Genomic DNA, 13,218 nt, shown 5'->3' on the forward strand with positions numbered 1-13,218 from the left:
TAATTCAGCTTTATGAGCTGACTATTCACATTTGGGACTTCTTTTAACTGTTGAATCTTTCTTCAAAGGCAGAAAGGGCTGAAGAATGTATGGATTCACTGCATTTTATTTTGTATTGCTTCAGTGTGCGTGGCCCCTTTAATTCTCAGGGCTCTTCATTGCCCACAATAGACTGCGAGCTCCACAGCTTCGCTCCCATTGGCTGTGAGAAGCTGGACAGAAACTTCGTCCCGATCCCTCTAGCAATACCACCAGGATGGCATTGAATGGAAGGTGAGCACTGCGCAACCTATCTCCACGTTCCCCCCGCCCCCCCCCGCCACCCCACGCCAGACCAATTTCACTCGGTTAGTGTTGCGGCCATTTCCAGCAGCCATTAACAGCAACTTTGCTGGCCAACACGAATCTTTCCCCCAGAATCTGTTTGCAGTCTTATCAAATGATCCAAACAACATTTGTGAATCTATCTCACGGTAAAATGTACAGAATTATTTAATATAACAGAAAAAGCTGGAAATACTCAGCAGGTCAGGCAGCATCTGTGGAGAGAGAAACACAGTTAACGTTTCAGGTCGATGACCCTTCGTCAGGGGCTACATGCAACTAATCCAGGAGCCCAAATTGTTCAATCAGAGGTGCCGACTTAAAGTGCAGTCATTTTTTGCTACTGCCCAGAGTTTCTGGACTCTAGACCTCGGTGAAGGGCAGGGGGGGGCTCCATTGTTGTCCTTTAGTTCCATGTTAGCAACAAAGGTTTGTGTGAAGATAATGCCTCGGCATTGACCGTGTGCTAAAGTGCCACTGCCTTCTCGCTCTCTCTCCCGAGAGCCACAGTTTTGGGTCGACATTCGCTCCCCTTGACCTCCATCCTGCCGACCGCGATCGCAGGCCTGTCCTTCCCCGCTAAGGAGCACACTTGCCCCCCACCCCAACCATGACCAATGGCCCTCCAACCATCTCCCCCCTCAATTCAGTTCTTCCTCCCTCCCCCCCGCCCCAGCCAAGCTACTGCACTGACTTTAAGCGTTGATGGGGGAGAGGGAGCGGTTGTTGCCCTCGGCGCTGTCCGTGTTGGAGGTCAGGGCATTCTTCAGGGCCTTCATGCCCACACTCCTCTGGAAGGTCTCAGTGGCAAAGTAGTAGGCGATGGGGTCGAGCACGGCATTGCAGCAGGCCAGGGCGATGGTCAGGCGGTAGAAGATGAGCAGCTGGGCTCCGGCACTGGTGAGGCTGTTGAGGAGCAGCACCGTGTGGTACGGCAGGAAGCAGATGATGAAGATCACCACATTGGCCACCACCATGTTGCGGATCTTGCGCCAGTCGACAAAGTCCATGCGGGCGACCGAGCTGCGGCGCACCCCGCGCAGGAGCGCGAGCGAGCAGACCAAGATGGTGGCCAACGGGATCCCATAGCCAATCAGCAGGGTGGGGGCCACGGTCAGGGGCTGGGTGGTGTACTTCGGTTCCTGGTCGAAGCAGAGGTTGCAGGACTCGTTGGCCGGGGACAGCTTGACCAACAGGTAGGGCGGGATGCTGGCCCCGATCACCAGCGCCCAGACACCGGCACTGATCCACGCAGCCCGGTTGCGCAGCTCATTGAGCCGGGACTTCATGGGGAAGCAGATGGCCACACAGCGGTCCAGGCTGATGCAGGTGAGGAAGAAGATGCTGCCGTACATGTTGACCAGGAAGATGAGCCCGTTGATCTCGCAGACCAGCCTGGTTAAGGGATGGCGGCTGAGGTAGAAGTAGATCCGCATGGGCAAGGAGACCACCAGCAGGAGGTCGGCACAGGCCAGGTTCTTCATGTAGATGGTGGTCTGCGAGCGGATCTTGGTAAAGCGGAAGAAGAAGACCAGGGCGAGGACATTGAAGACCAGACCAATGAGGAAGATTAAGCTGAAAGCCGCCACGTAGTAAGGATCTGATGGTTTCTTCTCGATTGGGCAGGTTTGGTTTTGATTTGCATCTGCCATTCTGGCTGGGAGTTTGCCCCCTGTCTGTGAGCTCAGGAATCACCTGGCAGAGCCTGGAGATAAGGAACGAGGAGATGAGCTTCAGTGAATTGGTCTTTCTGCACTTTCTACATTCAGCTTGGGTCTCTACTGAACTATGAACCTAACATTTACCATAAGCCTCCTTTTATCTGTTTCCTTTTAACCTCTATATCTTTAGTCATTTTGGGAGCTCGAGCTTTGGATGCCTTTCCTTTCCCCCTCACGGGAATGTGTCTAATCTGTTCCTGAACTATCTCCTCATTGAAGACCTCCCATTGCTCATTTACCGTTTTACCTGCCAACCCTTAATTGCAATCCACCTGGGCCAGGTCCCTTTTCAACTCACGGGAATTAGCCCTCCTCCAGTTGTGTATTATAACACTTGATTGTACCTTGTTCTTTTTCCATAACCATTCTAAACCTGATGATATTGTGATCGCTGTTGCCCAAATGCTCCCCCACTGAAACCTACTCCACTTGCCCCACTTCATTCCCCAGAACCTGATCCAGCACTGCTTCCTTCCTCATTGAGCTGGAAACACACTGATCAAGAGAGTTCTCCTGTACACTTTTCAGGAATTCCTCCCCCTCTTTTTACACTTTGTCCCTCAGCCCATATTCGGATAATTGAAGCCCTCCCATTACCACGACCCCATTGTTTGTGCATCTTTCTGAAGTTTTCTTGCAGATTTGCTCCTCTATCTCCTTCCTACTATTTGGTGGCCTATAGTTTACACCCAGCAGCGCAACGACGCCTACTCTGTTCCTTCAAGCACATCATCCCCTTCTCAAGCTGTAACAGTATCTTTGATCAGTACTACAACCCCCTCTTTATTTCCTTCTCTATTCCTCCAGAATACATTGTAGTCAGGAATATTAAGGGGGAAAAATTCAGTATCACCCCGTTTGGGGCGCGATTATCGGCCGTGCGCAAAGTTCAGCGCCTGGCACTAATTATCGCCTCCGACAGCAAACTTGGCTTTTATCGCCCCTGCAGGTGATTGGAGCGCTAAATCAGGCGCTTCACACCTGTCTTAAGGCACAAACGCCGAGGAGCGAGGCGCTACCTCAGAGTGCTGGCGAAGCAAGGAAGGGCAAATCAAAATAAACCTGCAAAGTGCTGCTCAGTACTCAAAACTCCTTCACACAGCGTTGAATCTCTCCAGAAGTCTCTCTCTCTCTCTCAGAATGTGTGGTGCAAAAATGTCACCGACAAAAAAAGGCAGGAAGCGGTCGCCTTTAAATAGCGCTCCCCCAGTCCCTTTCTGACAGCAAAACGCTCCCCTCAACCTGTCGTCGCTAGCGGCAGGCGGTAAGGCAGGGGGCGCCACTCAATATCCGGTCCAGGACGCTAACGGGGCGTTGCGCACTCGAATTATGCCACAATCCGCCGGCGCAGGAGATCATGGCGGAAGTGTTTAGCGCCGCCGCAAAATATTTAGTTAATTTCGCGAGCGGCACAAACATCACCGCGCCCGGGCGCTAGTTGCTTTGCGCCCCATTTGGCGCCCTCTTAAGGCGTTAACAGGAGGCGCAAACAACTGAATTTTTCCCCCTAAGTTCCCATTCCTGCCCTTGTTTAGGCCAGGTCTCTGTTATTGCTACTACATCATAATCCCATGTGACTATTTGTGCCTGCATCTCACCACCCTTATTTATCATGCTCTGTGCATTTAAGCACATGCACTCCAATCCCATCTTAGTCTGCTTTGCATTTTCCCTCCTGTCTGCTCCCTCCTCTTTCCCAAATACTCTTTATTCTAATGCTGTTTGTCTCTCCAAGTCCTCTGTATGCCTTGTATCTCCTCTCTAATGCTTGATCCTTAAGCATCCTCTCACAGCCACATTAGTTTAAACCCTCCGCCAGAGCTCTCGTTAACCTCCCCTCACGGACATTGGCCCCAGCTCTCTTGAGGTGCAACCCGCCCATCTTCTACAGGTCCTTCCCATCACAGAGCTGGTCCCAGTGCTACAGGAATCTGAAGCCCTCCCTCCTGCACCATCTCTCCAGCCATGCATTAACCTGCTTTATCTTGCTGCTCTTTTACTCACTAGCACGTGGCACTAGGAGTGATCCAGAGATTACCACCTATGAGGTCCTGCTCTTTAACTCCCTCCCTGGCTGCTAAAACTCTGCAGGTGGGACCCCAGCTCTTTTCCTACCTATGTCATTGGTTCCAACATGGACAGCGACTTCTGGCTCTTCCCCTTCACACCGTAGAATGCTCTGCACCCATTCCGTGACATCCTGTAGGCTGGGAGAGGGAAGTTTTAAAAGTAAAAAGTGATGTTCCTTGCCATTGAGCGTGCCAATCTTGTTGTACGAGGCCCCTTGGGTAGGAGCGATCACAATATGATCGAATTCTTCATTAAGATGCAGAATGAAGTAGTTGACTCAGAGACTAGGGTCCTGAATTTAACTAAAGGAGACTACGATGGTCTGAGGTGTGAGTTGGGTAGGATTGATTGGGGAATGTCACTCAAAGGGTTGATGGTGGATGGGCAGTGGCAAACATTTAAAGATCGCATGGATGAACTACAGAATTTGTTCATCCCAGTTTGGCACAAAAATAAAACAAAAAAGGTGACTCAACCGTGGCTAACAAGGGAAATTAGGGATAGCATAAGATCCAAGGAGAGGACATATAAATTGGCCAGAAAAAGCAGTAAACCTGAGGATTGGGAGCAGTTTAGGATTCAACAAAGGAGGACAAAGGGATTAATTAAGAAGGGGAAAATTCCCATCAAAGCCCATCAAACCCCATCAAAACACATCACTCCCCATCAAAGCCCTTCAAACCCCATCAAAACCCATCACTCCCCATCAAAGCCCATCAAAACCCATCAAACCCCATCAAACCCCATCAAAACCCACCAAACACCATCATTCCCCATCAAACCCCATCAAAACCCAACAAACACCATCACTCCCCATCAAACCCCATCAATTCCCATCAAACCCCATCACTCCCCATCAAAGCCCATCAAACCCCATCAAAACCCATCACTCCCCATCAAAGCCCATCAAAACCCATCAAACCCCATCATTCCCCATCAAACCCCATCAAAACCCACCAAACACCATCACTCCCCATCAAACCCCATCAATTCCCATCATTCCCCATCAAACCCCATCAATCCTCATCATTCCCCATCATTCCCCATCAAACCCCATCAATCCTCATCATTCCCCATCAAACCCCATCAATCCCCATCAAACCCCATCACTCCCCATCATTCCCCATCAAACCCCATCAAACCCCATCAATCCCCATCATTCCCCATCAAACCCCATCACTCCCCATCATTCCCCATCAAACCCCATCACTCCCCATCACTCTCCATGAAACCCCATCCAACCCCATTAATTCCCTTCAATCCACATCACTCCCCATCAAACCCCATCACTCCCCATCACTCCCCATCACTCTCCATCACTCCCCATCAAACCCCATCAAAGCCCATCACTCCCCATCAAACCCCATCAAACCCCATCACTCCCCATCAAACCCCATCAATTTTCATCATTCCCCATCAAACCCCATCAATTTTCATCATTCCCCATCAAACCCCATCAATTTTCATCATTCCCCATCAAACCCCATCAAACCCCATCACTCCCCATCAAACGCCATCAATTTTCATCATTCCCCATCAAACCCCATCAAACCCCATCACTCCCCATCAAACCCCATCAATCCCCATCAAACCCCATAAAACCCCATCACTCCCCATCAATTTCCATCATTCCCCATCAAACCCATCAATCCCTATCATTCCCCATCAAACCCCATCAAACCCCATCAATACCCATCATTCCCCATCAAACCCCATCACTCCCCATCAAACCCCATCACTCCACATGAAACCCCATCAAACCCCATCAATACCCATCATTCCCCATCAAACCCCATCAAACCCCATCACTCCCCATCAAACCCCATCAACCCCATCAAATCCATCATTTCCCATCGAACTCCATCAAACCCCATCAAATCCCATCACTCCCCATCAAATCGCATCAACCCCATCAAACCCCATCACTTCCCATCAAACCCCATCACTCCCCATCAAACCCCATCACTCCCCATCAAAGCCCATCAAACCCCATCACTCCCCATCAAACCACATCACTCCCAATCGAACCCCATCACTCCCCATCAAACCCCATCACTCCCCATCAAACCCCATCACTCCCCATCAAACCCCATCAAACCCCTTCACTCCCCATCAAACCCCATCAAAACCCATCACTCCCAATCAAACCACATCACTACCAATCGAAACCCATCACTCCCCATCACTCCCCATCAAACCCCATTAAAGCACATCACTCCCCATCAAAACACATCTCTCCCTTTCACACCCCATCACTCCCCATCACTCCTCAACAAACCCCGTCAAATCCGATCACACCCCATCACTCCAAATCAAATTGCATCAAACCCCAACAAACCCCATCAATCCCCATCAACACCATCAAACCCCAACAAACCGCATCAGAACCCAACATTCCCCATCAAACCCCATCAAACCCCATCACTCCCCATCAAATCCTATCAAACCCCATTAAACTGCATCAATCCCCATCAAACGCTATTAAACTGCATCAAACCCCATCACTCCCCATCAAACCCCATCAATCCCCATCAATCCCCATCAATCCCCATCAAACCCCATAAAACCCCATCATTCCCATCAAACCCCAACAATTTCCATCATTCCCCATCAAACCCCATCATTCCCCATCAAACCCCATCAACTTCCATCATTCCCCATCAAACCCCATCATTCCCATCAAACCCCATCAATTTCCATCATTCCCCATCAAACCCCATCATTCCCCATCAAACCCCATCACTCCCCATCAAACCCAACATTCCCCATGAGACCCCATCAAACACCATCAAACCCCATTATTCCCTTTAATCCATATCACTCCCCATCAAACCCCATCATTCCCATCACTCCCCATCACTCCCCATCATTCCCCATCACTCCCCATCACTCCCCATCAAACCCCATCACTCCCCATCAAACCCCATCAAACTCCATCAAACCCATCACTTCCCATCAAACCCCATCAATCCCCATCAAACCCCATCACTCCCCATCACTCCCCATCAATTTCCATCATTCCCCATCAAACCCCATCAATCCCTTATTTCCCCATCAAACCCCATCAATACCCATCATTCCCCATCAAACCCCATCACTCCCCATCAAACCCCATCACTCCACATGAAAGCCCATCAAACACCATCAAACCCCATTAATTCCCTTTAATCCATATCACTCCCCATCAAACCCCATCACACCCCATCACTCCCCATCAAACCCCATCAAACCCCATCACTCCCCATCAAAGCCCATCAACCCCATCAAACCCATCACTTCCCATCGAACTCCATCAAACCCCATCACTCCCCATCAAAACCCATCAAACCCCATCACTCCCCTCAAACCCCATCACTCCCCATCACTCCCCATCAAAGATATCAAACCCCATCAAACCCGATCAAACCCCATCAAAACCCATCACTCCCCATCAAATGCCATCACACCCCATCAAACCACATCACACCCCATCAAACCCCATCAAAGCCCATCAATCCCCATCATACCCCATCAAAACCCATCACTCCCAATCGAACCCCATCACTCCCCATCAAACCCCATCACTCCCCATCAAACCCCATCAAACCCCTTCACTCCCCATCAAACCCCATCAAAACCCATCACTCCCAATCAAACCACATCACTACCAATCGAAACCCATCACTCCCCATCACTCCCCATCAAACCCCATTAAAGCACATCACTCCCCATCAAAACACATCTCTCCCTTTCACACCCCATCACTACCCATCACTCCTCAACAAACCCCGTCAAATCCAATCACACCCCATCACTCCAAATCAAATTGCATCAAACCCCAACAAACCCCATCAATCCCCATCAACACCATCAAACCCCAACAAACCGCATCAGAACCCAACATTCCCCATCAAACCCCATCAAACCCCAACACTCCCCAACAACCCATATCAAACCCCATCACTCCCCATCACTCCCCATCAAATCCCATCAAACCCCATTAAACCACATCAATCCCCATCAAATGCTATTAAACTGCATCAAACCCCATCACTCCCCATCAAACCCATCAATCCCCATCAATCCCCATCAAACCCCATAAAACCCCATCATTCCCATCAAACCCCATCATTCTCCATCAAACCCCATCATTCCCCATCAAACCCCATCAATTTCCATCATTTCCCATCAAACCCCATCATTCCCATCAAACCCCATCAATTTCCATCATTCCCCATCAAACCCCATCATTCCCCATCAAACCCCATCACTCCCCATCAAACCCAACATTCCCCATGAGACCCCATCAAACACCATCAAACCCCATTATTCCCTTTAATCCATATCACTCCCCATCAAACCCCATCATTCCCATCACTCCCCATCACTCCCCATCATTCCCCATCACTCCCCATCACTCCCCATCAAACCCCATCACTCCTCATCAAACCCCATCAAACTCCATCAAACCCATCACTTCCCATCAAACCCCATCAATCCCCATCAAACCCCATCACTCCCCATCAATTTCCATCATTCCCCATCAAACCCCATCAATCCCTTATTTCCCCATCAAAACCCATCAAACCCCATCAATACCCATCATTCCCCATCAAACCCCATCACTCCCCATCAAACCCCATCACTCCACATGAAACCCCATCAAACACCATCAAACCCCATTAATTCCCTTTAATCCATATCACTCCCCATCAAACCCCATCACTCCCCATCACTCCACATCACTCCCCATCAAACCCCATCACTCCCCATCAAAGCCCAGCAACCCCATCAAACCCATCACTTCCCATCGAACTCCATCAAACCCCATCAAACCCCATCACTCCCCATCAAAACCCATCCAACCCCATCACTCCCCTCAAACCCCATCACTCCCCATCAAAGATATCAAACCCCATCAAACCTCATCAAAACCCATCACTCCCCATCAAATGCCATCACACCCCATCAAACCACATCACACCCCATCAAACCCCATCAAAGCCCATCAATCCCCATCATACCCCATCACTCCCAATCAAACCACATCACTCCCAATCGAACCCCATCACTCCCCATCAAACCCCATCACTCCCCATCAAACCCCATCAAACCCCTTCACTCCCCATCAAACCCCATCAAAACCCATCACTCCCAATCAAACCACATCACTACCAATCGAAACCCATCACTCCCCATCACTCCCCATCAAACTCCATCTCTCCCCATCAAACCCCATTAAAGCACATCACTCCCCATCAAAACACATCTCTCCCTTTCACACCCCATCACTCCCCATCACTCCTCAACAAACCCCATCAAATCCGATCACACTCCATCACTCCAAATAAAATTGCATCAAACCCCAACGAACCCCATCACTCCCCATCAGACCCCATCAAACCCCATCAAACCCCAACACTCCCCATCAAACCCCATCACTCCCCATCAGACCCCATCAAACCCCATCAAAACCTTCAAACCCCATCACTCCCCTCAAACCTCATCACTCCCCATCAAAGACATCTACCCAATCAAACCCCATCAAAACCCATCACTCCCCATCAAATGCCAGCACACCCCATCAAACCACATCCCACCCTATCAAACCCCATCAAAGCCCATCAAAACCCATCACTCCCAATCAAACCACATCACTCCCAATCGAACCCCATCACTCCCCATCAAACCCCATCAAACCCCTTCACTCCGCATCAAACTCCATCAAAACCCATCAAAGCCCATCAATCCCCATCATACCCCATCAAAACCCATCACTCCCAATCAAACCACATCACTACCAATCGAACCCCATCACTCCCCATCAAACCCCTTCACTCCCCATCAAACGCCATCAAATCCCATCACTCCCCATCAAACACCATCAATCCCCATCAAACCCGAACAAACCCCATCACACCGCATGAAACCCCATCACTGCCATCACTCCCCATCAAAACACATCTCTCCCTTTCACACCCCATCACTCCCCATCACTCCTCCACAAACCCCATCAAATCCGATCACACCCCATCACTTCAAATCAAATTGCATCAAACCCCAACAAACCCCATCAAACCCCATCAACACCATCAAACCCCATCAAACCACATCTCTCCCAATCAAACCCCATGAAAACCCATCAAACACCATCAATCCCCATCGATCCCCATCAAACCCCATCACTCCCCATCAAACCCTTCACTCCCCATCAATCCACATCACTCCCCATCAAACCCCATCAATCCCCTTCACTCCCCATCAAATCCCATCACTCCCAATCGAACCCCATCACTCCCCATCAAACCCCATCACTCCCCATCAAACCCCATCACTCCCCATAAAACCACATCACTCCCCATCAAACCCCTTCACTCCCCATCAAACCCAATCAAACCCCATCACTTCCCATCACTTCCCATCAAACCCAATCAAACCCCATCACGTCCCAGCAAACCCCATCACTCCCCATCAAACCCCATCAATTCCCATCAAGCCCCATCAAACCCCATCACTCCCCATCAAACCCCATCACTCCCCAGCAAACCCCATCACTCCCCATCAATCCCCATCACTCCCCATCAAACCCCATCAATCCCCTTCACTCCCCATCAAATCCCATCACTCCCAATCGAACCCCATCACTCCCCATCAAACCCCATCACTCCCCATCAAACCCCATCACTCCCCATCAAACCACATCACTCCCCATCAAACCCCTTCACTCCCCATCAATACGCATCAAACCCCTTCACTCCCCATCAAACCCAATCAAACCCCATCACTTCCCATCACTTCCCATCACTTCCCATCAAACCCATTCAAACCCCATCACTTCCCATCAAACCCCATCACTCCCCATCAAGCCCCATCAATTCCCATCAAGCCCCATCAAACCCCATCACTCCCCATCAAACCCATCACTCCCCATCAAACCCCATCACTCCCCATCAAACCCCATCAATTCCCATCAAGCCCCATCAAACCCCATCACTCCCCATCAAACCCATCAATTCCCATCATTCCCCATCAAACCCCATCAATCTTCATCATTCCCCATCAAACCCCATCAAACCGCATAATCCCCATCATTCCCCATCAAACCCCATCACTCCCCATGAAACCCCATCAAACCCCATTAATTCCCTTCATTCCACATCACTCCCCATCACTCCCCATCAAACACCATCAAAGCCCATCACTCCCCATCAAACCCCATCATTCCCCATCAAATCCCATCAAACCACATCAAACCCCATCACTCCCCATCAAACCCCATCACTTCCCATCGAACCCCATCAAACCCCATCACTCCCCATCACTCCCCATCAAACCCCATTAAACTGCATCAATCCACATCAAAAACCATTAAACTGCTTCAAACCCCATCAAACCCCATCAATACCCATCATTCCCCATCAAACCCCATCACTGCCCATCACTCCCGATCAAACCCCATCACTCCCCATGAAACACCATCAAACCCCATTAATTCCCTTTAATCCTTATCACTCCTCATCAAACCCCATCAAACCCCATCACTCCCCATCAAACCCCATCAAACCCATCACTTCCCATCGAACCCCATCAAACCCCATCAAACCCCATCACTCCCCATCAAAACGCATCAACCCCATCAAACCCCATCAAAACCCATCAAACCCCATCACTCCCCTCAAACCCCATCACTCCCCATCACTCACCATCATAGACATCAAACCCCATCAAACCCGATCAAACCCCATCAAAACCCATCACTCCCCATCAAATGCCATCACATCCCATCAAACCACATCACACCCCATCAAACCCCATCAAAGCCCATCAATCCCCATCATACCCCATCAAAACCCATCACTCCCAATCAAACCACATCACTCCCAATCGAACCCCATCACTCCCCATCACTCCCCATCAAACCCCATCACTCCCCATCAAACCCCATCAAACCCCTTCGCTCCCCATCAAACCACATCACTACCAATCGAACCCCATCACTCCCCATCACTCCCCATCAAACACCATCACTCCCCATCAAACCCCATTAAAGCACATCACTCCCCATCAAAACACATCTCTCCCTATCACACCCCATCACTTCCCATCACTCCTCAACAAACCCCATCAAATCCGATCACACCCCATCACTCCAAATCAAATTGCATCAAACCCCAACAAACCCCATGAAACCCCATCAACACCATCAAACCCCAACAAACAGCATGAGAACCCAACACTCCCCATCAAACCCCATCGCTCCCCATCGGACCCCATCAAACCCCATCAAACCCCAACACTCCCCATCAAACCCCATCACTCCCCATCAGACCCCATCAAACCCCATCAAAACCCATCAAAGCCCATCAATCCCCATCATACCCCATGAAAACCCATCACTCCCAATCAAACCACATCACTACCAATCGAACCCCATCACTCCCCATCACTCCCCATCAATCCCCATCAAACCCGAACAAACCCCATCACACCGCATGAAACCCCATCACTGCCATTACTCCCCAACACTCCCCATCAAAACACATCTCTCCCTTTCACACTCCATCACCCCCCATCACTCCTCAACAAACCGAATCAAATCCGATCACAACCCATCACTCCAAATCAAATTGCATCAAACCCCAACAAACACCATCAAACCCAATCAACACCATCAAACCCCAACAAACCGCATCAGAACCCAACACTCCCCATCTAAACACATCACTCCCCATCAAACCCGATCAAACCCCATCACTTCCCATCAAACCCCATCACTCCCCATCACTTCCCATCAAACCCCATCAAACCCCCATCACTCCCCATCAAACTCCATCACTCCCCATGAAACACCATCAAACACCATCAAACCCCATCAAACCCCACAAACCCCATCACTCCCCATCAAACCCCACAAACCCCATCACTCCCCATCAAACCCCACAAACCCCATCACTCCCCATCAAACCCCACAAACCCCATCACTCCCCATCAAACCCCATCAAACCCCATCACTCCCCATCAAACCCCACAAACCCCATCACTCCCCATCAAACCCCATCAAACCCCATCACTCCCCATCAAACCCCACAAACCCAATTACTCCCCATCAAGCCCCATCATTCCC

The 13,218-nt window shown here is 50.0% G+C and overlaps 1 protein-coding gene across 2 annotated transcripts in view; it reads right to left on the reverse strand.

Moving 5' to 3' along the window:
- Nucleotides 1–468: 468 nt before the first annotated feature.
- LOC147090030 (lysophosphatidic acid receptor 6-like) overlaps nt 469–13,218 on the reverse strand; it is a 59,219-nt gene continuing 46,469 nt past the window's right edge. Inside the window, exons 2-3 of one of the 2 annotated variants that reach the window (XM_085977208.1) lie at nt 4,161–4,252; nt 469–2,029 (exon numbers count right to left, since the gene is read on the reverse strand). In XM_085977208.1, coding sequence (XP_085833334.1) covers nt 1,020–1,976 — 957 coding nt within the window. In that variant the 5' untranslated portion in view covers nt 1,977–2,029; nt 4,161–4,252 and the 3' untranslated portion in view covers nt 469–1,019. The remainder of the gene's footprint in view (nt 2,030–4,160; nt 4,253–13,218) is intronic. The other variant, XM_085977209.1, reaches the window with a different exon arrangement.

Source organism: Somniosus microcephalus, unplaced genomic scaffold (assembly GCF_052327205.1).
Source record: "Somniosus microcephalus isolate GS21.2 unplaced genomic scaffold, FLI_Smic_1.0 unresolved_chr4, whole genome shotgun sequence".
Classification (NCBI taxonomy): domain Eukaryota; kingdom Metazoa; phylum Chordata; class Chondrichthyes; order Squaliformes; family Somniosidae; genus Somniosus; species Somniosus microcephalus.